Below are 27,709 nucleotides of genomic sequence, written 5' to 3'. Positions count from 1 at the left end.
GTCTCTCTCGAAACACTGAGCTCATCTTTTTTCTGAGGGAGACTGACTCAGCAGGCAAAACTTGTTTTAGCCTCATCTGAAGTGAAAGCAGGCATGTAAAATGACTGGTCTTGTCTTTTGACTCAGCTCTTTCTTCACCATGACAGACCAACAGTTGTGACTGACAGAAGATGCTGTTCCGATCCGTATGTCGATCTCATTCTCCATCTTTCCCTCAGTTTTGAAAAAGACCCCTTTTCCCTGAATGAGAAACGTTTTTGAACTTCCTCCTTTAAATAAAAGTTGCTCTCTCTTTCTCATCATTCCAGCCAACTGTATTTAGATATTTTTGATTGATACTACTCGCAACAGTTGCAGTTATTTTCCTGGCTAGAGCACCTGCTTCCCACCCAAAATGTCAGCATGTAACTGCCTAGTACCCTGACCGTTCCTGGAAGCAAGCGCCCTCAACTGACAAACCTACTTTAACCCTCCGGTGGCTGAGTTTCTCCACCTTTCTCTAAGCAGGAATGCAGATCCAAGCTGAGAACACTAACACACTGGCAGCTTGTATTACCATGCTAAGCTCATGACCATAGGTGAGTGCAAGAACGGATGTCCATCTGTATGTCAGGACAAAAATTGAAATCAGCGTGACCACAGAGGACAATTCAACAGCGGTGCATGTTTTTACACCTTTATTTCTTTCATTTTCCAACAGTTTGTACCTGAGTGCAGAAAATGTCATATTGGTTTTTTCCTTCAACAGAACACAGAATTAAAAGTAGATCTACGACAGTTGAGTGTGGAGCGTGAAAACTGTCAGTCTCCCAGACTCTGCGTGTTTAAATGAGAACTCTACACAGTGACAAAGAGGTTAAATGGAGATTCTGTGACGCATATTTCCATAATTCAGCACCTTTTATTCTTCGCTCAAGAGACTAAGATCTGATTGAATGTAGGTTCCTTTGGATTTATACAAATCTAAACTTGTAATAATAAAATATACATTCATATATTCAGTTGCACATGGTATACAGAATTATAAAATGTCTTTTCCTCATATTAAAATATATGAAACATGTAGTGATTCGTTCAGTTTACAAAAATATATGAAACACATCCCTCATTGGTTGCCCTGCAGTTATTGCACTTGCTGGTGAACATCTGGAGGAGGAGAGACTCTCGCTGTCTCAGGCCAGTCACATACATCCGTGTTTGAACTCTCCAGTACCAAATAGGTGGACCAGTGCCATGTGGTTTCATTTTAGCTGCTCTATAGAAGACCATTCTCTCGACGACGCTACAATCCTGCTGTGGAACAGAAAGAGACTTTTAAAAAAGCAAAGTAGAGTGTAACTACTGTATTTTAGACCAGGACACTTACAGGTCTTCATTTCCTTCTCACAGATAAAGCTAATTAGGTCTTCACAGAAGAAATCATTCCATAATCCATCATGGACAAGACCAGCACAGTCCTCTCCTGACTCATGGCCATGGTTCCAGTTGTCTGGCTGGCCGGGCTTCCACTTCCTGCGAGGGGGGAGGTAAAATAGCTCACATTCAAAATAATCCTTTTGGGAAAAAAAATGACTCTGTAGGACAAGTGAACTTGGAAAAGCCTTGCCTTCTAGCTCAGCTCACAATAAATCTTCTCCACTTATTGTCCGTTATGATCCAGTTGAGAATGAACAGGAGGCAAACTTACGTGAATGTAGGTTGAGTCCCATCCAGCCAGCGCCACACATTCTCCTCATCTCTGTCGGTAAGACCGATCCAGAGGTAACCTTTTCCAGAGATTTGCTTTTTCACCCATTTCTAGGCATCAGAGGATCAGGTTCGATCAGGCACCACTCAAATCAGACATTGCAGAGCACCAGAAGAAAGTTACCTGCTCTTCCAAATCGTTGATGATCAAGAGAGAAGCAGAGCTTGACGCACATGTTCTCTTTGCGTCATCGAAACCTTGAAGGTCTTTTGAGAAGAAGTAGCACTTGTCTCTGTAGTTGAGCCACTCAGCAGGGCAACCTTGAGACAGGAGCGCCAGTCAGTGTTTGGAAAAGAGCAGATCCTGACAGTACTGTCTGAGTACATCGGTAGATCATTGTGCATCTTGTTAATACGCACTCCTGTTTGCACCTTCTAGAGCTGTGTTGTTTCTGAGGTGACTACTTGAATGTAATGTTGGAAAAAATAGAAAGGTCTGTAGGTCATGTATTAAGGCACTTGCAGTGCATTGATCTACGTTTTTAATGTGACTTGATAAAAGGTGGCAGCAGTTGTTTGTGTCCACAGAAGCCAATGACCAGTCAGGTGAGAGCAGCGCAACAAGTCTCTCCAGATTGTATTTGGTGTGAATATAGGGATACATTGATCAAGAGACCTACCTGGGGCCCACAGCGTTGGTGCCACTGCCTCATCCTGCAGGGACACAGGACCCAATGGAACTGGAATTCGTACAACCATTCCTGGTTGTCCCGGAGCCCCAGGTGGTCCTGGAGGCCCGACTGGTCCAGGCAATCCCCTCGGACCCTGCTCTCCCGGTGGTCCCAACGGGCCTCTCATACCTGGTGGACCCATTGCCCCCTCTGTGCCAGGCTGTCCGTCTCGTCCTGGTAAACCAGCAGTACCAGGCTCTCCTTTAGCTCCAGCAGGTCCTGCCCTGCCTCCAGAACCTCGAGGACCCTTTGATCCAGGATTACCGGGCACTCCTGGGAAACCTTTCAACCCTGTCAAACCAGTTGGTCCAGGGGCACCCTGTTCTCCTTTTGCTCCACGTAAACCTGAGACACCTTTCTCTCCCTTTTCTCCCTTCTGGCCTGGTTGACCAGCTGGTCCCTGGGGTCCTTTGTCGCCCTTTGGTCCTCTGGGACCAGGCGGACCTGAAACATACGAGTCTTTTAACCACAAGTCTATTTTTGACAAGTCTCAGTTCTCACCTTGTAAAATTGTGAAGTTAGTGATGAGCTGAGAGTGTTTGGTGTCTACCAGCTTCATCTCCTCCATAACAATCGAGAGATTGGTGACCTCTTTATCCAGACGTGACGCCAGGTCCTCTTGTTGGGATTTCAAACCAGCAGAATCCGTCCTAACATCAGCCAAAGTGCTGTTCAGGTTGAGCAGGAAGTCAGAGTGACGGCCAACCGTCTCCGAACAGGATCGCAAGTCATTGAGGTTCAGGTTGATGGAGCCGAGGAGCTGTGTGGTAAAGCTGATGTTGCCAGTCACCCGGTCTATACTCTGCTCTGACTGGGCCAGTCGCACCTCCAGTCTGTCAAATTTTGAGGACGTCAGGTTGCCAAAGTCTCTCTGATGGTCCACGAGCTCCCTGAGGGTCTGATCATGTGACTCAGTGAGACTGCTGGTGTTTTGCAGCTGAGCGGACATTAAAGTGAGCTGAGAACTGGCCTCCTCCAGACTGTCGTTGTTGGCCTTGGCCAGAATGGAAGCGTTGCTTGCCAAAATCTGCAGGTTTTCCACTTTATTCCGAAGCCAGTCCGTATCAGAGCGCGTCTGTCTGGTCGCCTGCTCCAGGCTTTGATAGTCATTGCGCATTTTTTGTATTGCAACACTCGTATCTTCTACAGAGCGGTGCAGAGCAGCGATGAGGCCGCGCTGCTGAGCCTGCGTCAAGTTCAGGCCGCTGATGCTGAGCAAAGCCTGACTCTGGAATGTCACTTGCTGCTGGAGCTCCCGCTGCAGCCGCATGGTATCATCCTGCAGACCCTCAATGATGCTTCCATAGGAATGCAAGGTGCCATTGACAAAGCCCAGGGTGGCTGTGTTGCTGTCTAGAATCCCCTGAATGGAACCGTGGCTGCTTTGGATGTCGGAGCCAATGTCCTGCAGCTGACTCAGCTTAACTTGATCACTGTGGATGCGTTCCTCCACCTCAGACAGCTGCCTCTGTAGGGCCCAGATGTTGTTCTTGAAGGCCTGGATCTCTGTCGAGGTGTTCTCTGACTTTTCTCCAGTTTGATCATCTGAAGGGCAACATCTGTTCAGTCAGTCATAAAAACACTCATTCATTCCAATAGCATTCACTTTCAAACTCAACTCACCCAATTTCTTCAAGTCAGTTTCCACCTCCATTATCTTCCCTCCATAGTTTGCGATCCCTTCAGACACACTGTCGACTCTTTGTACAACTGCAGCCAACACAGAACAGGTAGGAAAGGGTTTACCGACTGTCCTTCAATAACAAATGAGAATAGCCTGCAACCACAGACATGGTATATAACAGGGATCAGAGCGGAAACCACTGGAAGTCCGTCAGAGATATAAGAGGCATGTCTGCATGTCTTGTGGACATGTAATAAGAGTAGACGCGGGTTAATATAATCTGTTTGGATTAGATCAGATTCAGCAGAGGAAAAGAAGACAGGAGGACAAATATTTTGGTTATTTTCAGTTGAAGTCATGACAGAAAGAGGAGGTGTGTGTGTTTTGTGAAACCTGTGAGCCAACCTGCTTGTTGGATCATCGAGCTACAGAGTCAAAGGAAGTGTTCCACATTTAATTTGGTTTCATTTAATATTGATTTGATCCCATTTCGTACTCTCACTTTGGTGAACATGATTCACATGATGAGCTGAGTCACTAATATGATGTGCTTTGCCCATCACAACTTCATTCACCAGTGACTGAAAGACCAAGATTGTTGACATAAGTGATCAAATGAATTTCCTCTGCAGGGTGTCAAGACTCTCCCCCCTCTGAGTCGCCCACAAGAGGGTCAACGTAGACTTAATATTGGTATGCATCAACAGAAGCTAGTGAAAATGAGCATGTCCAACTAGGCAGGGTTCCAGGACAGACCCAGGACCGGGACATAAACTTCCATATAAGAGTTGCGAGTTGGTCGCCACCCGACCAGATTCCCTCCCCTGCCAATGGCCTCATGGGAAAATGACTTGACATGTCTGGTTTACACAACGGTACGGTTTATTCCCTTAAAGAGAGGACTGGAGTCCCACCCATCTTGCCAGGGCAAGAGGCAGGTACACTGTGAACAAGCTGCCAGTCCGTCACAGGACTTATATTGTTGAGTCAAAAGTGGCCGATATTCATCACAGACATTGAAACATCATACATAACTGATGGTAGTGAAGTGGTCTGAGCACATGGAATCAGATGCTGAGGCTTGAGGTGCAGAGGGGGACACTGGTGAAAGCTCATGGGGACAGGACGTGACCTGGGGGGTCTCCAGTAAACAGATGGATCAAAGAGCCCAGAGGAGGCAGATGCTGTGGCAAAAGGCTCTTCACGCCCCCACAGGCGACACCAGTCTTCATTTCCTCTGGAATGCGTCTGGGATTTCAGGGATTCAACCAACTACTATTACCAGCCTCGCCAGAGGGACACATCCTGAAACTAGCGAAGGGATGGACTGTCCGGAACACGGTTTTGTTCCGAGGATCTGACCTTAAGACCATGAGATACTTTCAGCCTGTCTGTTCTTTCAAGCCATCGAGCAAATCCAGTCCCTGTATCTCAATCTACACTCACTAGCCCCTGAAACACTTAAAGTCGGGTAGAATTTTTGTACCTGTATTTGACATTAAAATGTTGAACACTAGCTTTAAAGGATATCTACATAAGTGCCATACCAAGACCCTTCTCTGTTTTTATTTGTTATTAGTGTTTTCATTTGAAATCAGTACATTTCCAGCCTGATGTCAGAATGTCTGATCTGACCACACAGGCTTTAAGAATTGGCAGATCCAGCACACGTCAAAGCCCTTGGGCCATGGTGGTGATTCAGTAAGTTAGTGATTTACAATACTGATGAATACTGTACAGAAAAATTGGAGATTTTTTAGCTATCAGCAATTATCCAGCCTTTTGAATTATCACCAACAAATTCCCAACAAAACAAACAAACAGATAAGAAAAAACTCAGCAGAAAAGTGCTACAGTATCAAGATATTCACTGCTTTGGCAGAGTGGTGAGGAATACAACTCCTGACCAATCACTAGGGTATTTGGACCAGCCATCACTTCAAATACGAAAATGAAGTGTTGCACATCCCGAGCTCTCTTGCTTATTAATCTTGTCCTCAATTGTCAACACACTTTAAATATTCTTTACAGGTCTTGGCAGAGCAAAAGGCTAATACAAAGCACCAGTAATTCCTGGATTTCAAATGTTGAACTTTGTGCAAACATGGACAGGAAGTTATTTTAAAGCAAAGCCAAAGGCGGTGTTCCTCTCTCGCCACTTGCACACACACTTGACTCCAATCAAGTAGGAATCCACATTTCTGGAACTCTTCCACATGTTTTGTCCGAGTGGGTGCCCCTGGAGACAATAATTGCATCACATTGTAGCAGAATTAGCTACAACACAGGCATGCGAAGGGTCTCCTGAGGAGCGATTAGTTCAGCTAAATAACATCGCCTTCGATTTAAATGTTGCTAGCCGCTGTGTTCCCAGTTTGAACTCTTTAATGTTTCCCTGTTGAAAGACTGCTGTGTGTCAGACCTACCTATCTTTCTATCTATCCATTTTCAGTTTGTCGGCATCACTTGTTAAAAACTAGTTAGTCTTCACCAATAACGTGGGTAGTCTTGGCGGTATCACATGTAAATAAACAACACAGCAAATCATTTATAGAGGGAGCCACACTGTTCTACAGGTCTCCAGAGCCTTGAAATATCAAGCAGCCACACTAAGACGGCTTTTTCTGAGCGAATGAGGCTCAGCTCAGGATGTGTCCTCGTCACATCACTTTTCCACTGTGTGTAAGGTTCATTAATCTGATTTAGATTCTAAGCGTCCGGCCACTGACCTCACATTACCTATGAAGCTGTCAATCAAGACAGCAGGTGGCCAGGTCACTCCTATGATGGACCACGTTAAACAAATGAGGCACAGAGGTGTGGGTCAGTGACAGAGGCCACAGAGAAACACACGTGGGGAGGGAGAACTAAAGGTCCCAGCACACAACCATCTGGGTCTGAGCTGCGATTCCTTGACAGAGTAGGACTTTCGGTGCCAGTAAAAACCCATTTTCATAAGGTCCTGCCAAGCTGCTCATATGGGATCAATTAGATCTGCATGAAAACATGCAGCAATGACGGAATAGAGCTCAGAGAGGGAGAACATCATAATCTTAATGCACGACCAGAACCCCTACATGTTAAAATAGTTCAACTCAAATACATTAGATTATTAATGGATTTCAGCATTCAGGTCTAGAAAAGAAAAATGTGAACTAGCAGGCAGGAAATTCAGCTCCACGAAACCCAACGCCCTTTCCAGGAGGTGTGATCTTTGTGGTTTGGGTAAAATAAACCATCGGGAGGTTGGGCGCTGGAGAAGCTGAAGCCACTCATAACATCTTGTTCCACCCCTGATTTTGTAGATTTTACAATCGCTCACCATCAAAGACAGATACTTAATTAGCACACAGAGATTTGAGGAAGTTCTCTTGCTCTGCACAAAGTCAGTAGATGCTTTCCTGAAGACAAGAGTGAATCTGTACACCACCAGTCTGGTCTCATCTTAGCCTGGACAAACATCAATAGCCACTTTCACTGGTTGACTGTAACCGCTGTCAGAGACCAGGGTCAATGTGTTTAAGGCTAAAAATCAGCCCAACTGTTGGCATGACGGTGGCTGTCAGCAAGTCCTTTATGGTTGTTTTCTCTTACCTTTATAGCCGAGTACAGCGACGGCGATGGTGAGGAGAGTACAGAGCACATAGAGAAGGGCTATAGAAGCTTTCAGTGCCCATTCGTTCTTACACTTGGTGCACTGGGTGCCCTCCTGGATTCCTGTGTAAACAGAGAGCCGGTACATTAGAACAAACAGAAAATAGATGCGTGATTTCATACTTCTTTCCAATCCGTCATTTTCTAGAGTAGAAACAACAATGAATATATTTGGCTTCAGATCAGGAGTCCTTAAGTCCAGAACCCAGCCCCACATCTGGACAAACAAACCTGAAGTCTATGTTAAAGAGTCCAGCAGTTCCCCATGGGCCCAGGTGGTGAATGGCTAGAGGACACAAAAACAGTCCCCCCCATGGACTTGTTTACACTCAGTGTCTTGCTTATTTTCCTGAACTCTGCAAACTACCTCCTGGGCTGAGAGGTTTCTTCAGTCAAGAACAAGCACCCTGCGATTGTTACGCAGGAGTAAATCACATTTTATGCACTCTGAGGGCGCCACCTTCTTCTTAAGGCGTCACGAGTAAGATATTTCTTTCAGAGGATATCTTTCATGACAAATGAGATCCAATCGCTGACGGGAAAACAGCTGCATTTCATTTTCTGTTCAGGAAGTGTGTGTCTGTTAGTGTGTGTGTGTCTGTGTGTGTTCACAGGGGGGTCTGGTTTTCATGCACCTGAATGAAAGTCAGATGTCTAAATATAAGGCATGCTGTCTTATTCAATGTTTCTCCAGTAATATATACAGGCCATTCAACTTGTTTGATGACTTACCATCTTCTTGCAGGTGAAATAGATTTAATGAATTCTCAAGGTTCACCCAATATTTTTTTTAATGGTGTGTCCATTATTAAGAAATGCTGACATTTGTTGGGGTAGAATCTAAAATGCCAAATTAGAGTTGGAAAGACCCAGAAAATAACACCAAAAAGCATCATCATTTCTGAAATGTAACTTGAATTGACCTCATTAATGTAATGCACCATGTTTGTTTTTAATACAATATATGGTATAAGTAGAAAGCTCTGAGACAAACTTTATAAAACATGACATGCAGTCAAATGAAGTTAGGCATTGTAACACTAGAAAAAGAATATGGGCTTCCTATTTTGGGATGGGGATGGGCTATACAAGCAAAAAAATATCCTGATAAATTTTGCCATTCGGACAATAACGATAAGAAAAGTCATGAAGAATAAATTATAAATGCGTGTATAAATGTGTTGATAACATTCTGTCTTGCGAGCTCTTCTGTTTTAAGGTGACACTAACTCCTCTGCATTATTGCAGTCTGTCTCAGGGACACGTCTCAGCCAGCCACCTCTCAGTCACTCTCAGACTACCCAACCATTGAACCATAAGAAATAAAACCCAAAGATGACATTTCCATTCTCATCGGGCTTGACAGCAGCAAGGACCAAAACAGTAAAACCCACTTTGTACAAACATTTCTAAATCAAAACTAAACACCAAAACACCACCAAAGTATCTGTTCCTTGGCCTACTAACAATGTTTCATGAAAATCTCACATAAATTACGTTCCAAACTTTTGGTAACAGACAGAGCAATTAACGTGGATTAAAGCATGACCTTCCCGCTGGTAGCAAATATCACGTCACAAACAAGGACAGAACACGAGACCAGTTGAGTCTGCTAAGCAGCAGAAACACCCTCAGTCCACCAGTCCTAACATTGGCTAAAGAGAATACACAACTCTTTTGTTCGCAGATTTAACATCTGTGATTTGGTTAGCTTTATTGTGGCTGCCAGTTATTAAATCAAACACTATTATATCGGTCAAAGTCGCTCTGATCTTGACCACGAGTAGATTTGTGTTTGGGGATGCACAGACCACAACTTCAAACACTTAGGACTCAAGAGAGCCAAAACAATGATTCAAACACTCTATCTGTGATACAGCAAGAACAAAACAAGTCACCACTTAGTTTATCCTCCAATGTGGATTGTTTTCCTTGGTAACTTGGTGTGTTTTGGTTGGAAAATTCAGACATTGTTACTGTGAGACCTCAACGTGGAAATTAAATCCTGACCGTGTCAGTCTGAATGTCTCCAAACCTGTTGTCATCAGCTTCACAGAGATTAACACAGTTTTCATCATAGAAAAGTTGAGACCATCTGAAATGCTGCAGCAGATGAGATAAATTGAGCCCTTTTATTAAAAAAAAGGGCAGGGGTGAGGTGTCATGGCAACGAGGGAAAACACAAGACTGACAGCATAAACTGTGATGTGGACCCAGGCATCCAGGAACTCACACATTCCAGTAAATGTGAAAGAGTTACAGTTGAAATGACACTTTGGTTCAGTGTGTAGTGAGCTACAAGGTATTGAAGAGTCAAATTGGACGTCTGATATGAGTTACTGGGGACGGTCAAGTACTGATACCAGAGGGCTGCGTATTGGCAGTTATCTTTCGATACAATACGATCCCGATACAGGAGTGGTGATGCGACACATTGTGATGTATTGCCATACTGAAAGTTCAGCAATATATTGGAATAGAAACCATCACTTTAAGATAATGCAGTACAATATTGTGCGCATGACAACAAGTTTGTTGTTAGTCCAGAGAGACTTTCAGTTAAAATTTGCAGTCCCATAGAGAAATGAATTGATCTCTAAATCAACAAAATAACACCAGTGTGCAAAAAAAAACATTAGTATTAAACACAACACAAATACAGCAGCATATCCAAGTATCTATAAATGAATTATTGATATAAACAACTTAAAATATCAAGGCAATATCACACAACAAGTAAGGTAATATTAAGGCGATCTGTATAATTTGCGGACCACTATTTTCCTATACCCCTACGATACCAAGTATCGGAATTAGTCCAATACAAGCCTTATTTCATGCATGGAGCACGTATGAAGGCTGCCCACACCAACCACTCATACTCAAGTGAAATGAATAAATAAGTCGAATAAAGGGGCTCACACAGCACTGATTCTGTCTTGGGACTGGCTCTGTTTGCCACAAAAATCTAGCTATTAGAAAAAAATAAGACCCAGCCTGGAACAAAGAGGTGCACCTTTGAATACTGAACTTTGTACTAATGTACTTGTACTAATACTGATACTTGCTTGTGCTTGGTCTTAAGCTCTCTGTTGCACAATGTACTGACAATTTTTCAGAAAATAAAAGATGTGTCTTTGTTCAAAATTATCCGCTATTGTGTTCAGTACAAGTGGAATCGCTTACTCTGTATCTGTGACAGCGAGTAGTCATACTTGATATTGTCTGAAAAAAGCAATGCAAACATCCCACCTAATATAGGATGAGATCATGATGGTTATTAGTTGACATACAAAATACAAAATACAAACAACAGATTTTTCAAAACCCGCCATCTGACCTTAGATAGTTGGGAGAAAACAGACGTGGACATTGTTGAGCCTTGTTTCAAAGTAGGTTTGTTCATGACGTGTTAACAACCTATGTTAAATTTCAATGTTTAAGAACACAGCAGTAAGTAAATCTCAGGATTAACACTCATAAGAACCTCATATTGGAGGTTCGTAAAGCTTCGTAAAGATTAGTCCCTGCACCACAGAAGGATGATGCAGGGAGACGATCGCCCACCAATCACCTCCAGATGTTGTATAGACCTTCACATACACTACATGATGGCTCACCATTCTTCACCTGACAACTAAGCCTGAGAATAAGGAAGACAAAGATGAAAATCATTCCTCCTTATGCACCCACAACTAGCCAAAACGAACCCAAAAGAATTCCACAACACCTTCAAGTGGTAATACAGTACTGCTCTCTAGAAAAATATCATTTGTGTTGATCCTCCACAAAGTCCAGCACTTCACCAGCCTTTGCTGAATCAAACAGAAATAACACATTTTACGAGATCACTCATGCGTTTCATGCCAAGTCCTGATGTTTTACAGTCCTCTCTGAGATAATGGCTCTGTGAATGACTCATGCACGGTTACATTACTGCTGGAGCGGCCTGGGCTGACTCAGGTCCTTTCATGATATATCCGAGCGCACTGCTCCATGGCTTTCTTTGTTTATGGACATTCATCAGCTACTTTCAGCAACTTCTAGTTCCAGCATTGGATCCTTGCACACTCAAAGCAATGTGGATCAATGCCATTTGATGCACTCCAGGTGTCGCCCTGTGGTATTTTTAAGATGGATCTAGTTTCCCTCAATGTGGCTTGGAGTCATTTAACTCAGCTGGACATTTCCTACTGCAAGTGTTGCTTGAGTGAATCAAAAAAAGGCTGCATGCACTGAAGATAAGATCAAGGACTCGGAAGACTTCCCAGCAGCGAAGGTTTGGCCTCACAGCCAAGAACTGAGAAGCGAAAGTCAAATGTTCACTGTTATCCTCAACAGCCCAAATTCTCAGAGGAGATTTTTATCTGTAATACTGGGATGATGAGTTTCATTCATCAAAAAACACTTCATTAAAAAAATATATATTGTAATTATTTTAAAGATTTACAGATGACCATAGATGGAAACCTGATAATAATGATTTGAACATCCTATTGGTGTATCATCAAGACACATTCATCTGTCTTTAGGTGAGAAGTTGTCAACAGGCGTGTTTCAAATGAGCACACTGACTCAGTCACTGTATCATCGAGTAGTTCCTGCTATACTTGTTATGACTCTACAAAACAAAAGCAAAGGCTACTTGGGGCCCATCAGAGACATAGGAAGCATTTTATTTCCCACGGCGAACAAACTGAAGTAACCTACATAGCATAATAACTTCATAGTCAATAAACAGAGGGGGTTGTTGCTAAGGTCTAATGTAATTTATTGATATATAGTTCTACTACTCCTGTCTTTAGTAAAGGCTATTAATGTATGAATTTGTGGAACATTATTTATTATTATTACAGTGCTGTATAATTGTGTGGTTGCTAGCTGTAGCTAGATGTAGCTGCCAGTCTCGAGGAATGTTTATTATATTAGAATCAGAATCAGAATCAGAATCAGAATCAAATTTATTGATATTATTTATTGATTATATAAGAAAAATAATATTAACGTATGTTACAAAATGTACATGTGCAAAATCCATATTGTAATGACCAATGAATTAGTGAATTAATCAAATGCTTCAATTTCTGGTCAGTTGAAGAGGCAGAGGCTAAAACGAATTAATAAGTCGGATTACTGTAGGTGTAATGAAATATGTGACCAGGTTTCCTTGAAACTATTTCATCCAAGTTACATCCATTTCTTGTTTTAGGTTCATTGTGTAAAAATGGAAACCGCCAATGGGTTCATCACCACTTCACATTCATCTTAAAATGTTTTTTTTTTTTTTTTAATTTTTTTCTTTTTTTTTTAACTGTTCTAACCACCAGGCTTTACTTGTCAACGACACAGTCATAGGAAGTGCTGACTTTGGGCCAAGTGGTTTCATGGGCCCTATGAAACTGACACTGTTCCAGCATCATGTGTGGCCTCCATTTTTTTTTCGTATTGAAATTCCGTATGAGGTAAGTGTGTGGTTGTTGGGATCACTTGAGATGAGATTTAATAAATATGTTATGTTGGGAGTTGGAAAAGAAAACAGTAGCCTCTCATTCAAACAAAACAAACCAAAGTTGCCTTCTTGGATTAAGGCTAAGACTGAACATGATATATATGGGACATTTCATTTGAAATTTCAAGACAGCATCTGTAATTAACTTCATGGAGATGTCTCAAGACAAGACCAAGGAGTCCTCATAGGATTAGTAGGATAAGTAGTTCCAACATATCTTTATAGTATATCATCCCAGGCAAGCAAAGTCATTACTATCACTCTATTTTTTCACTGTAACAGTGAGCAGAATAGCCATGAGTGGAATGAGTGCAAAGAAAGTGCTGTATCATCTGGGAAAAGGAAGGAGAACAAGAAGAGTTGATGTTGGAGCTGGTTCAAGACAGTTTTCAGCAAAAAGAAGTAAGTAAAAACATTGGGATGAACAGAAATGGGGAGAGTAATGAGTATCATATTGTGACTAGTGTGAGAGATGGATACCAAGGAAGGACAGTTGGATGTATTCCAAATCACCAGCCAGAGAGCGAAAGTAGGAAAGGATGAGCAAAAGGATAGGCAGAAGAAAAGAAGAGGGAACTTATGAATGAAGAGAATTAGAGAAAGAAGAGGGCAGAAAAAGCTGTTATGATGGATCGCACAGTTGAGTTGATATAGTGGATATTGAGAAAGGACTATAAAAGAGTCCAGAGACAGGAAGTGTGGTATTCTATGAGGGTGTCAGGAGCATCTGAGAAGTGTAGAAAGAATGTAAAGGTCGTGCAGGACATATACTGTACAAGGACAGTGAGACGGTGGTGAGGTGTGTCTTGGCTTGACCGAGAGAATCAAGGTGAGAATAAGGTTACATCAGGGATCAGCTCTCAGTCTCTAGTTATTTGGAAAGGCTGGTTGGAATGACAGAAGAGTAGCAGTAGACAGTAGTGAGACCAGCCTTGATGTGCAGTCGAGACAGTAGCTTAATGACAAGAAGCGGAGCTAGAAGAGCCTCAGGTTTTCAGTGGGAGTGATGAGGAAGGACTAGATTGCTAACAAGTATCATGGAGAAGAGTTTGGAGACCAAGTTAGGGAGGGCAGACTCAGATGGTTGGGACATGTGCAGAGATATCGACGCAGTCAACGAAGGAATGCTGGCATTATTACAATTACAATACAATTTAATTAAGAAGAAGAGGATTCTAGAACCTTTAAGGTTCGTGAATGTGACAATAGAGGACATGAGCCAGACCTGTTGTTGCAACCCCTCTCGGGAGATGCCAAAAGACAAAGAATGAGACCAAATTTTCTGACTGTGCAGCTCTCTCAGAAGCAAAGCCACTGTACGGCCTGAGGCCACACAAACACAATGTTTTCCTTGACACAACATCAGCAATCGGGTCAATAAAGATCTGCTTGGCAAATGGATTCCCAAAAAGTGAAGAGGTTTCTGTTACATGGGGAAAACTGATCTTAAAGAACAAAAATGACTTGATTTTCATAGACCTGTGGTTAATAAGCATTACATTAGCGCTGGCAATGAAAAAGGTCTCCATTTCATGAACCGCGTGAACGCCTTAGAAGACATGAAAGGATGACGAGAACAATTACACGCTGCTAAAATCATCAACTCCAGCTGTTGGATTCATCATTCAAAATCAAAATGAACCAACCACATCAAGAGAATCCATGAGCAAGGCCATGCAATTGAACCTTAACTCCAAAATCTCCTGCTGGCTGCTCCGAGCGCCAATCAAAACCTAGAAACCCCAATGTCGACCCGCTTCAAAGCAAAACAAACAGTGAAATGTCACTACTCGGAGAAAATCTAAAATAAACTGCTTTGCTCTGATCAGCAGCTGGCATAATAAACCACTAAGTGGAATTTGGGACATGTTTTCAGAAATGTTGGGTGAGAACGTTGATACATTGGTCCAGAAAATATCTCGCCACCAACGTCAAACATCCTGATTTACCGCAGAACAAACACCTATGTCAGCATGTAAGCCATGATGGACCCAATGGCTCTTGGAGGGCAATCGCTGACTTAGTCTGTGGGCGGTACTAAGTATTTCAGCAGTTGACAATGACACGGTGAATTTGTTTACTACACCACTGGCAGGATTTAATATGTACATTTCAAATGTGTCCAACATAGAAAACTCGATCTGAAAGTACAGAAGTACTGTAGGGCTTGTTACAGTTCCCCCTGCACCCGAACACAGCCCAGAATCACCAAAGTAAAAAAGTAGCTATCCAGTGATGAATACATTTAGTTGATGACAATGAAATTCAGTACTGCGCAAAACACAACTCATAATCGCAATGTGCCAAACTTTGTGTGATCAAGTGAATGGGAAAACACTCCAGTGTAGTCCAGGCAGTTCCGCATTCGATGACCGACTGGAGGGCTTACTTTCTATGAAGCCAAAAATCTGGGCCCATTATTTCACAGTAGCGGAGCGCCTTTATTGTTTACATGTATCGTACGCATTTAAAAAATCAATGTAACATGTTCAGCTGCAGCAACATGTTCACTGACTGTGAGTTGCACGGTTGAGTGTAATGAGTTTGGAAGTGAGTTGCCAAGTCATTAGTTTCACATTTTTTAGCTTGTGTTACATCACTCACTCACTTTTTTTGTGCAACTTTACATCCATAACATCAAATAAAGCCTGTACTTGAAGGGTTGATCGACAGAATGTCTTGCTCAACTTTGCCTTGGACTTAGATTTAGAAAAGTATTGTCATTGTAACTAGTCCAATGAAATTGGACATGTGATTTACAATGTTAAAAAAACTTTTTGTACAACCTAATGTCCATTCTACAGTAAAACACACCTCATCTACAAATTAAACAAGTATGTGTTAACAATAGGACAAATTGTCCTTGTAAGTGTAAAAGATCTCCATACTAAAGTTACATACAGATAACCAAACTGAAAAAAATGTGTTTTGTTTTGAACTTAGATCCATTAATGATTAATGTTCTTTGCAGAGAGCACAAAACAAGGTACCGCCTCACATAATAAGTGCAAGGCAGTCAAACATGAAACCAAATGTTTTTCTGTGGAAATTCATTAAGGACCATTTGTATATAAACCGTTGATGACAAGAGTCTTAAGCAGACGCAGGAACAAAAACGTAGGAACAGACTTGGAAGTGAAATACATGATCTCATTAATAAAGGTTGTTGTATCATAAATCATATGAACAAAGGCACGTGAGAATCATTCTTACCATGGCAAATGAAACTAATACAGAATAAGTTGACCAGGTTAAAGTGGGAACTAAATGAAGATCATACAATGTAGCTAACAAGGCAGCAAATGTGTAGAGCGACGGAAACGCCCCATGTCAAAAGAAACACAGTAAGGCAGTGATGAGAGAAAAGGTGCCGAATAATTGAATAAACATTATTAGATAGCGGGATAAGTAAGAATGGTTAGTCAGAGACAGGTTATCATCTTGGCAAAATAACAGAAAAGAGCTAGTCCTAAATACTTACATAAATAACCTCTTTTCTTTGAAGGTCATGAGGTAACATTTACGCTTGTTGACAGTCCTTTACGTGGACAGATACTCTGCATACTCACCTAGCAGTGAGTGACCCTGACTCTGCTGCTTTAAGCTCTAACCAATTATAACAGGCCAGTTCTACATCTCTAATGAAAAAGAAAACTGCAGACTGGTCTGCTGTGTAAGGTGATCCATGCTTGTTAACATGTGAAAACTACATTCTGAAGACACTCACAGGCAAAGAGGGGTGATGTCTATAGTCTGACGTGTATGTCATGGGAAAAGCTTTTGATAGCTTGATCTCCTTTCACCTTTTAACAGTTGCAATATATGCAGGTAAACAAAAAGGAAATAAAGGTTTAAAAGACACACAGACTCACGTTAACACTGGGGACATATGGATGTCACTGACCAGGCCCAGGGCCTTATCCAGGAGTCCTCAGGTACTACAAGACAACAGAGCCTGCAGTTGAACACCATTCCTGATTTTCGCTGACACAACCTGGGGGCAGCCTAATTTCAGGACTAGAAAACCCATGAGAGCAACAAGGTGGAAAAGATCCAGTACATCTTCAAGAGCATTTTAAATTAAAGATTTAAACATCAGCTTGAGCAGAAATTTCTTTTCTATTCACTAGTGAAAGGAAACCTATTTGAATGACCAAACTACACACATATCCACCAAAATCAACAAAACAAAGCAGACAGTGGAAGAGCTGAGAGGTAAGCAACAATGGAAATAGCTTATAGTGCACATCATGGTGTTCCTTCTGGGTGGCCCAATATATCTGTGGTCAGATGTGTAGGCGAGGCCTGTCAGTCAGACTAACACAGAGCAATCGTCTGCCAGAGCTGATGGGGAAGACCAGCTTTGTATCTTCATCCAAATCCACCTCAGACACGAGCCACAGATGATCTTCAGAACCTTCGGTCAGAGACCGAGCAGCAACCTTCCTGACATCTGGCTAATAAATCACACGAATACTACAGCTTGATGCCTGTCCTCAACACCAGGAGTGTGTTGCAAACTGATGTATTTTCTGTACATAATAAAGACTTTGTTTAACCTCTTTTGTCAGTGCCAGATTTTCTTTCACTTGATGCTGCAAAACAAGTGGATCACGAAGCATGTGCAGTTAATAAATACAGACAGATGTGAAAGGTGAAGCCGGGAGCGTTAATTCGCAGTGGAAAACTAAACTGAAAAAAATACAAAAAGAATGTCATTAAGCATGAGCATGACAGGCATTTAAACGAATGAATTTAGCAAATTTACTCAGTCGGCACTCTGAGCCACACATGGAAAATGTGAGAGTCATTAAGCGACTGACAAAGTTTTGGAGCTGAACTGTGCTCTCCCTGCTTCAACTCCCCTCAGCAAACCAGGAAACTCTCAGTTGATCTTGGCAACAAAGACTGTGCCTTTCACTCCTTCATTAGCATTTTCTATCTGAAAAAAAAAAAACTATTTATGGCACACACTGGAAGAAGAGAATTAGAATATGGATATGAGTTGTTGTGGTGCAACTTTGCAACATGAGACGGTGTTGCTTCACGAAGAAAGGCCGGTATGCAAGTATTCATTTGAACTATAAAGTCAGAGGGGCTGTGTTTTGTTTGGAAACAATATGTTAGAGTTACACATATTCTCTCTAAAATAAAAATGCTGAAAAATACAAACCAGAAAATTCAATTTTATATTCTTAATTCATGGCCAGGTTTGCAGTGTTTGTTTATTAGATTAAGTTGCAAGTTTATCCTGATGAAAGTTTCATCAGATCACATCCAGTGTGGCACACCACTGTCGGAATGAACACAAACATTAATTGTGCTCCAAGTCAGTTCAACCCAAAATAAACAATGGCCTATTTTTTCATTCTTATTGCTTACCAAACTAGCAAAAGACAATTTAATCGAATCCACTCTAAACTGTGAGCCAGCCATACATTTTTGTAATTAATAGTTACTTTCATAAAAAAAAGTATTAGTATTAAATTATTAATTTAAAAAAATCATTTGTTAAAAAAAAACAAAAGTATGTTGAATATGTTAGGAATGACTGCAAGACTGTCTAGACATATGACAAGTGTGGGATTTATATTTACAGTAATATTGAAACATGTATTTTATAATTCATAATTTTGAGCACTGAGATGGACCAGACACAAAAGGAACCTGCAGATCGATCGACCTGCCTCTACAGCTCTGAAACATGTCCATGATTCACACAGAACCTCATCAAAAAGAAAATAGATATATGGCAGGAGTCAGAGGAGACTTTCAGGAACTCAGCAGAAGGACAAGTCCAAACACTCATGAATCTATACCAGTGTAAGAATACAGTCACCGCTGCGATTAAGAGCAGGACTTTGACACTACTTTCAAGTTATTTTCAAACGGTGAAGTTTGTATATGAATCCAAGAATATAAGTTAGTGGTGGACGAAGCTGATTTGAAGCTATTTGATGTGACATTTCTACTTTTAAGAAAATCCTTTTTCCCTCTCCTCAACTCTTTCACCAGAAAGACCAGTGAGTGACGGTCTTTGGGAAACCTAGAAATGTTTGACAGATGCTTGGAAGCCTTGTCAAGGACACCAAGGTTATTATACTGTGCTAAAAGGGGGGAAGTTTACAGTACAATGGGGATTGCTGCTTCTCTCCACTTCCAAAAAGGTGAGTCAAACAGTCATACGCTCGCAGGCTCGATTTAAAATACTAGCTAACTAACAGCACATGTGTTGGTCTGTTGAAAACATACAGTAACCCAACAGCCCCTCCCATCCAAGTAAAGGAGTCATGTTACAACTGCTCTATTCTTCTTAAAAGAGAAAGAGAAAAGCAAGACAATGATTTCATGACATCATACAAAGGAAATATTATTCCACTACAATTAAACCATAAGATATTTACGATTGCAAAACATTGAAATAGAAGCACTTTGTCGGAGAGTAGACACCTATTTAAAATGAATGGTTACAAAACCAGAAATGTGTTCAAGTGGAATAATGACAAAGTCAAACTGAGGCTACATCTATTGAGTTCTACTGTGAAATCTCCACACCAGGGTGCACTGCAGCTTCAGATGCTATAAAAATCCATCTTTGGAATTAGTTGTACATCAAACACCAATTCCAATTCTTCAAGAATGTGTCTCAGTCACTTGCAGGTGGTACTAAAACTGCCCAGCATGTGAAGCCATCATAATCCCAAAAGATAAATCTGATGCTCATGCACTGACGTAGGAGTCGTGTCATGAAACACACAGACTGATTGAACAAACATTTGGAAAGTAAACTGTTACTACTAAAAGGTACATAATGTTTTGTTTTTTCATTTCAATGACCCCACTGACCTGCACAGTCTGCATGCGTACATGGGCAGGAAAAATGAGCTGATCCAGATCAGGCTGCGACCATCACATGTGTCTCCTATTTAAACTACGAGACAGCTTTCAAGATAGCGGTGTGAACTTGAGATAGCACACTGATATCTCAAGCGCTTATCTGAACATAGCACACTCCTCTCTTGCTTCTCCAAACAGATCCATCAACCTCCAGTCCATCACTGTTACCCAGCTGTATCTTCTTCACTTTTCAAACTTCCTCCTTATTCCCTCTGCAGAGTTAATGGTATCTCTAACTGAGATATGACGCGATGGATGGTCTGAACATCACCTATCTGGTCAAACTCCTACGCAGCTTGATTCTCCGTCAGAGGAAAACATGAGTGTGTAGCAGACTCTGACAAATGGCTGTAATCATACAGCAGTCTCCCCATAACTTAATATTAGTGGTGTCTGCCCACACTTCTCACACAGCCGTGCAAACATTTACTTCACCAACAAAACCACACTGGTGAATCCTGCAGTAAATACAGATGGTCATGGCAGAAGATTAAATTTTATTATGTCAGCTCAATAGTCCAGGTGTTCAGAGGGTTTTAATCCCTCTGACATCTTTGTTTGTCGTGAGTTTTTAAATGATCCATGTGTATACACGCCTTCCCTCGTCTTGATTTCTCCAAGACAAAAGATACTGCAGCTTGTACGTGCAAGGGTGGTTGCTGGTCACTGCAAACACTGTATTAGACTTGGGTCTGTTTTCCATCATACACTCATAATGACTGAGGAACTTGTGAACCATCCCCTTGTGTTTTCATGACAGAAATCTCAGATTAATAGCCTAAAATTACGTCAGATGATGTTTTACTATGAACTTTTAAGACATACAAAAAGGGTAACAAGAGGCACATGTTAATGTGGAAGAAAAGGATGCTGTATAAGGCTGAAGAACCTGTATAGGAAAACACCATTTTCATACCAGATATTTCAATATAGATTTGGTATGATTTGACAGTGGGTTCAGTGAAAACTAGTACTTTTCAGAAAAATAAAAACAGCACATAGGGATGTAGAAACTTTGCCATTGGCTGGCATCAGCTGTCAATCGACGGCAAGCATGATGTAAGGTGGGTGGTTGGCTGATCTGGATGAACACTCTAAATGAACACATTTTAGGACACAAACTTCAACATCCAATGACAGCCTTCTCTATTAAACAAACAGGGTTTGATTTATTCTCCACTATTTCAGCATTATCCCAGACTTTTTAGACAATATGTTTGGACTATTAAACAAGACTCAGCGTTCTAGCAACCTGATCTAATCACAAAACCAGGAGACTACACTGAGTACTTTTCCACATCAGAGTGCTGCAGGTCTCTCGGGTAGGATGTGAATATGACTAAGGGCAAACTCAGGTTGAGTTTATTTTACGTATGTCTGTGCATGAAGGGGCTCGAAGTCTCAACTGAGAATGAATTCAAAATATTCAAATAAACGGAATGACAATCTAGCAATTGAAATGTCTTAGCATATGACATTTGCGGATCTAGTTGAATCACACGAGCAACTGAAAGGAAATGATATTTGAAAACAACCTCTGACATGAAGAAATGAGCAAAGCTCCTTTTGTAAGTGGAAGAGTGGAAAGTTATGACATCTGATAGACAAAGACGGTCAAGCCAGCGTGTGCATTACATTAACATTAACTAGTGGGAGGTGGTTGCAAAGAGCATTAGTGCCAAAGAGACCTACAGGGTTGAACCTAGCCGTGGTACTTTGCTGACGCAGCTGGTTCCAGGCACAGATATTAAAATCAGCGCTGTGAGAAATTCTTGGGAGTTTGGATTTTTGGTTCTGGGTAGTGAAACCATAACAAGTACAGGATACAGATAAGTACACTCCGAGTTCAACACCAACCACAAACCTCCTGAGCATGGCCCTGCCAAGCCAGCGTGTGGGATCAGGAGATGGAGGGGGCGGGCTTCTGACCGTTGAGCAATATTTTAATGTTGCCAACAAGCTGTGCTTCAGTTTTAATCTTGAAGGTCCCTCCTTGTTTCCAGAAATGTTTTTCATCCCTGCCTGTCTGTTGTATCAATTTTTGAATCATTTAATTGGTTTTCACTTTAGAGGAGTCAAAGTGAGCAACATTTCAAGCACAGTGAGGGCAGTTTGTGGACTCTTGTCAGTGAATCACACAGCCACACTCTCTAAGCATGACAACACTAGTGCCTCTCAGTGGGGCTGGTTTTCTTGCTGATGAAGCCGTAGAGTCATGCTTCTTAGACATACACATAAATTCCACAGACCAGCACTGAGTGGCATTCCCAACATTTTTTGGAGTTATATAAACATTATAAACAAGCAGCCCTCGCATGTCTTTCTTGAGTTATTGAGGAAAAAATGCTACTCATAATACTACAAAGAAAAAGATTTATTTATCAATAATTATCACAATGCAGCCCTTATCATTCTGGCTTAAACACCTGCCCACCAAAGGCCACAGGTCTGAGCACCATTCACATATATTTTCACCCAAGTTAAATTACAATAAGGTCCCAAGCAACCATGAAGGTGAAAAAAGTTGTTGACCTCAAGTACACATAACTGCAAGTTTGGGTGATCTTTGGGTGATCACTCAAATGATGCCAGTCATTCACTTGTGTTACTGTACATTAGTCAAGTAAATTCGTATGACAGCATAAGGCTATGTTGCCATGCTAGCAAAGAAACAAAACTTTTTCTAGTCTGAGTCATGTCCTTATCTGTTTTATCACAACAAGAAGGTTCAAATAAAGCAACCGCACCAAGCTTTAGTTCAACCAGGACTGCTTAAAACAATAAAAAAACATTGTATAGTTAACAGACATATGGCAAATGGGAAATTATAAACATAATGTCAATTATTAGTTGGTTCATCAAGAGGGAGAAGGACAAGTAGTTGAATGGTGGTAAATGAAGATTTTCTTGAACTTGAAAGACTTGAAAGAAGGAAACTGGGTTTTCTTTGACACAGCAACTTACAGAAGTCATTCAGTGGAAAGTCCCAGTCTACCAATCTTCAGGGTGGTCAACATAAGACCTAAACATGACTGATGTGTTTTAATGTGGTTGGTTCCATAGACAGGATGCAGTCCACACTCTAACTGCGGATGTGGTCAGTAGAGGTGGTCAGGTAGTTGTGCTCTGTCCACAAAAATATGAACTGGGTGATGGAGAGAACATCTCAACAGAAACACAGCGTCTTAGACACTGTCTTAGAAAAGAGATAGAGTGACAATTCAGTTATTCAGTCATTGTAAAACAGACAGTCTTGAGCAAGTCTGCAATTTTGTTAGCACTAACTAAACATCTTGGTAAATAGTTTTTCCTTTGACAGAGGATGAGCCCTGTTTTTCTGTTGTTGTTTTGTTGTATTGTGGGAACACACCATCGACTTAGTAAAGAAACACACTCTGCTTGGTAAGGATTTCCACAGGTCATCGCTTTGACTACATGGACACATTAACAAGTGTGTTGTGAGGTCCAGGGATGACCAATGTGTTTTCTATAAAAACACCTGAGGCTGGAACAGCACCACTCCAATAGGTAGACAGGACATGACAGACAGATGAACATGCTGAGTAAGAGTTTGTTAGCATTTAAAATGATGCAAAATAAAAGGGGTCATAATGCAATAAAGAAAGTTAAACGCACAAGCGATGGGATTATATTTCAGTTAGTTAAGAGTCAGACAGAGCTGTACTACGATCCTTTCATTGCTGTTTTTCTGCTGTATACAAAATTCTCTGCTTCTAAGGATGTGTAGTTGGTGGTCCCTGACAGTACAGGCAATTCAGAGTCAGTAGTTACTCCTCTGTATGTATTTGTCTGTATGTGTTTATATGTATGATTGGAGAGTGGCAGACCAAGGATCAACCAATTACAACAAAGCAAGGACATTCTTCCTGAAGCGGAAGCAAAGACCACTCTGCCAACCTACAACATCAACCTACAACAACATTTCCATAACATCTGTTTTGGAAATCCCCCAAACCGGGCAACAATTAAAATCTCTATGTCAAAGCACAAAATAGAAACAAAAAAGAATAAAGGATCTTTTATAGACTAAACTTTTTATATGAGAAAATGTAAATTATATGAAAATTATATGTGAATTGCACTCTGCATTCACTTGCTGTATGACGGCATGCTTGAATTAGACTAATATGAAGTTAATATGAACAGTCACGTTCTATACAGTCATCTTACATTCATGTGGAATATTCTCTATACAGTCGAACCCCCAAGAAAATGAAAGTTAAAACCTTGGGCACTGTTAAAGCAATTTCAGGCCGGCTTTAACCTGTCATGCCCAGTGCTGGGGCTGCCATCTGATTTCACTCACTGAAGGACTGGTGAGCATTTACACTTGTATAGAAGAAAACTGTGTCGAACATACGTCATGGATGTATGCCTTCCAGACCATGTTTGTTTTAGATAGTGAACACGAAACAGCAACTGGACAGAAGGGTAATTGAGAGTAATCATTTTGGCTGTTTCTGACCTTCAGAGAAGTCTCTCCTTAAATAGTAGGTCAGATAAATGGAGCCATTCCCCCAAGGTGCTTTTAAAGAAGTTGCAGCACATGGTCAAAAGGTTCTACTAAGATATGCTTTAATTTAATATGCATGTTTCCACTGAACCCTTCAGAAGGGTTGAGGAGAAACCTGATAAAAGTCAAGATAAACTTCTGTGACAACTGAATAGCCGTCAATATTTGTGGTGAGCTCATGTCTGGAGTGTAAAAAATATGATTTTCACTTCACACGAAATGTTAAAGCTCTTGATCTTATTGGAAATATAACCCCATCATCACAACAAAAATCAAAGAACTTGAATTCAAACAAATACTGCTTCTTGGGTCATCGTATCTGCTCACACTACTAGTGCTTTCAGCTAGCCATCATGAAGCTTAAGCAATTGTTTAACCATGGCTGCCAATGTGGTTGAACATATGTAAATTCATTTCCTCGATTTCTTTGCTATTGGAGTTGCAGACAACACTGCACACTCGCAAGCACAGTCTCACACACCCTCAATTTAACCTATATATAAAAGAAAAGACCAAACAGTCTAGGACAGGGGTTGGGAACACATCGCTCACAAACCAGATGTTGCTCTTTCAAGGAAGGAGTCTGGCACTTTGAACAGCTCTCTGACATCAGAGGTCGAAATACCCTCATAAGTATGCATTCTGTATTGCCATACGCATCATATCAGCAGATTCTTGCCAATACACAGCCCTATTTAAAGCATTGTTCTAACAAAATGGTTTTTATTGTCTTCACTCATCTAACAGTTGCTCTCTTCCTCTGAGCTCATAGGTGGCTCATAAACTCTAGGTGCTTCCTGCCAAAACGCTTTTAACATCTTCTTTTGGCGGCGCACAGCATGCAAGAATGAAATGGCTGTTACTCCAAGACTACCGAGAAGTGCTAATACAGTGAAAAACATGAGGGTTGAGAGTCTACATGAATGCAGTTCTGGCACACAAAAACCTCTGGAGTGGTGAGACAGGCCTTCGGAGAGAAACCCTCCGAACAGCTGCCTGGACCCACACGGCAACAACAGCTCATCATTCAGCTGCTCTCGTCCTACCCCTCAGAGTGTCAAGAGTTCACTTGAACAAAGTTAAAAGTGAGCGGGATTCGATTCCCCACAGTCCCCTAATGTGATCCATCAGTGGGACTCACGCGTGCTCTCAGCAAAAGACAAACAGGATGACTCTGCTCAGTTGACTTGGATAAAAGAGATTTCTTTTAGCACAGTTTGAATTTGTCCCCTCTCGTGTGGGATTAAAAAGGGAAATCCACTGCTTTCATGAACCACGGGTGGGTGAACTGAACAACCTCATGCTAATGCTGGGCCAAGAACTGGCCACCACTGTCCTCATCCAACAAAGTACTGTATTGTTTTTCAACAACCTAGCTACAACGCTCGGTCCTTTTGCAAATAACGCTAGAAAGCAATAATAACAGCCAGAGCTGTTGATGTGAAAGAGGTATGACTACACACTTCCACCTTCCAACATTGTCACGGGGTGGTAAAGTTATGTTTAACTGAGCTATCCATGCAATAATAACTGTTTTTTGAATTTTGACTCACTTTGACTTAGTGAGACCTCGTGAAATTAACCAGACACAAGGGGGGCGTTTTTTAGAAAGAAAAATTAATCCACTTTAGCCCATTCATGAATGAAACCAAACAAAAGGGCAGATATCGCCAACATTTTTAGTAAACTGGTTGCAAAGTAAATGTGCTTTTGAATCTACCCTGGTGAGGATGAAAGAGTGAGACAGGCAAAACTGTCTTAATCTGGTGAGTTCTGTCAACATTTAACAGGCCTGTGGTAAGAGGGACCCCACAGACTGTCAGAGAACGTTAGCCAAGATTGAACTCAGACTGTATTCAGAAATGTTCTGTTAGTAAATGCAACCAATAGGTGTTTCTATTCTCATGGAGCACACACGTTTAATTCATATCCTCGTCAATATCTGTACCATCTTTTTGTGGTTTGTGGATTAAACTTTTGTCCTTGTCATAGATGTCAACGCACTGACACCTGTGCCCCATCCTTTTCATTCATTCAAATACAGTCTGTGCAAATAAACTTACCAAACCTCTTGTATCCAAAAGACTGTACTTCCTCCTCGTCTGCAAAGTCGTCTGCATGACATAATCAAAAACAAATGACATTAGGGGGTCACTCACACAACGCGGGGGTACATTGAAGCAGACTGTACAAACATCTTCAAGGAATTGAAAATCTTCACACTGGATCACCAGTATGTGTCAGTTTTCTAAAAGAAAAAGAATGAGAATTGGTCGGGAGATAGTGCTGTGTCATGTCTTCATGACACAAACACTACAGTATGAGTGTGTATGTGTCATTGGGTGTGTAGAGACGGGAGGTCCAGAGACTTTAATGCCACAGGCTGCGGTTTCTCTGGGTTGTTGACAGTAAACCCTAATTACACTCAGATCCACTACACTGAAGACTGGAACCAGAGCACAGGAACACATCAGGCGTAATGGTAAACAGATGGACTGAGGGGGGCGTCATGTATCAGGGGGAGGCAGATGAGAGAGAAGGATGGTTTCGCTGGTGAATGCTCGAAATGAACAGTTTAGAAAGACACGAATCCATTGCAGATTTGATTAAGAAAGTTACTGAATGAAACGGGGAGATTCGGGTTATTGCGACAGGTCAAATACACATCATGCAGATGATAAAAAGGTCAGACAAAAGGTCGTTAGATCTTCCTTGCAAAGACGATTGATGGAGAAACAATTGACATTCATAACTAACCAGAAGTGGCAAACTGGAGTTCATGAAAAGTTATTATCGGAAACGGTCAATAACATTACCTTTCATGGCGTTTTATAACTCGTTCAGGACTGAAGAAAAGCTGTCACTGTCTGAGCATCTCAGCATCCAGCGCTAACTTGAAAACTGTTGCCTTCTTTATGAGCTTCAAACAACTAAACGCACTCAAATGAAATCACCGGGCTGAAAGTTAATGTCCCATTGTTTCCGTTCACAGTCCTTCGTTGGTCAGTCGTAGTATAGAAGTAGTGATGTGAAGTTTTCAGCGAGTTGTGATGGGACGAGCCTCGTCTCCTCAC

The 27,709-nt window shown here is 41.4% G+C and overlaps 1 protein-coding gene across 1 annotated transcript; it reads right to left on the bottom strand.

Moving 5' to 3' along the window:
• Positions 1 to 668: 668 nt before the first annotated feature.
• LOC128755816 (collectin-12-like) lies at positions 669 to 27,709 on the bottom strand. Its single transcript, XM_053859838.1, has 10 exons — positions 27,452 to 27,709; positions 26,699 to 26,749; positions 7,636 to 7,758; positions 4,041 to 4,127; positions 2,919 to 3,962; positions 2,367 to 2,861; positions 1,871 to 2,007; positions 1,688 to 1,797; positions 1,367 to 1,512; positions 669 to 1,293 (listed from the first exon to the last, which is right to left on the bottom strand). Exons 1-10 carry the CDS (start codon positions 27,456 to 27,458, stop codon positions 1,283 to 1,285), a joined length of 2,211 nt encoding a protein of 736 aa, XP_053715813.1. The 5' UTR covers positions 27,459 to 27,709; the 3' UTR covers positions 669 to 1,282.

The sequence above is a fragment of the Synchiropus splendidus genome, chromosome 3, assembly GCF_027744825.2.
Source record: "Synchiropus splendidus isolate RoL2022-P1 chromosome 3, RoL_Sspl_1.0, whole genome shotgun sequence".
Taxonomy (NCBI): Eukaryota; Metazoa; Chordata; class Actinopteri; order Syngnathiformes; family Callionymidae; genus Synchiropus; species Synchiropus splendidus.
The sequence above is the reverse complement of the archived record's forward strand: the minus strand, read 5'-3'. Positions and strand labels throughout refer to the sequence as shown.

Bases quoted from the DNA above. Each gene is read 5' to 3' on its own strand.
- LOC128755816 (XM_053859838.1), bottom strand. The intron at 1,798-1,870 runs GTAACTTTCTTC...TCTGATGCCTAG, and splicing joins TCAACGATTTGGAAGAGCAG to AAATGGGTGAAAAAGCAAAT. The intron at 1,513-1,687 runs GTAAGTTTGCCT...CCCCCCTCGCAG, and splicing joins GGGACTCAACCTACATTCAC to GAAGTGGAAGCCCGGCCAGC.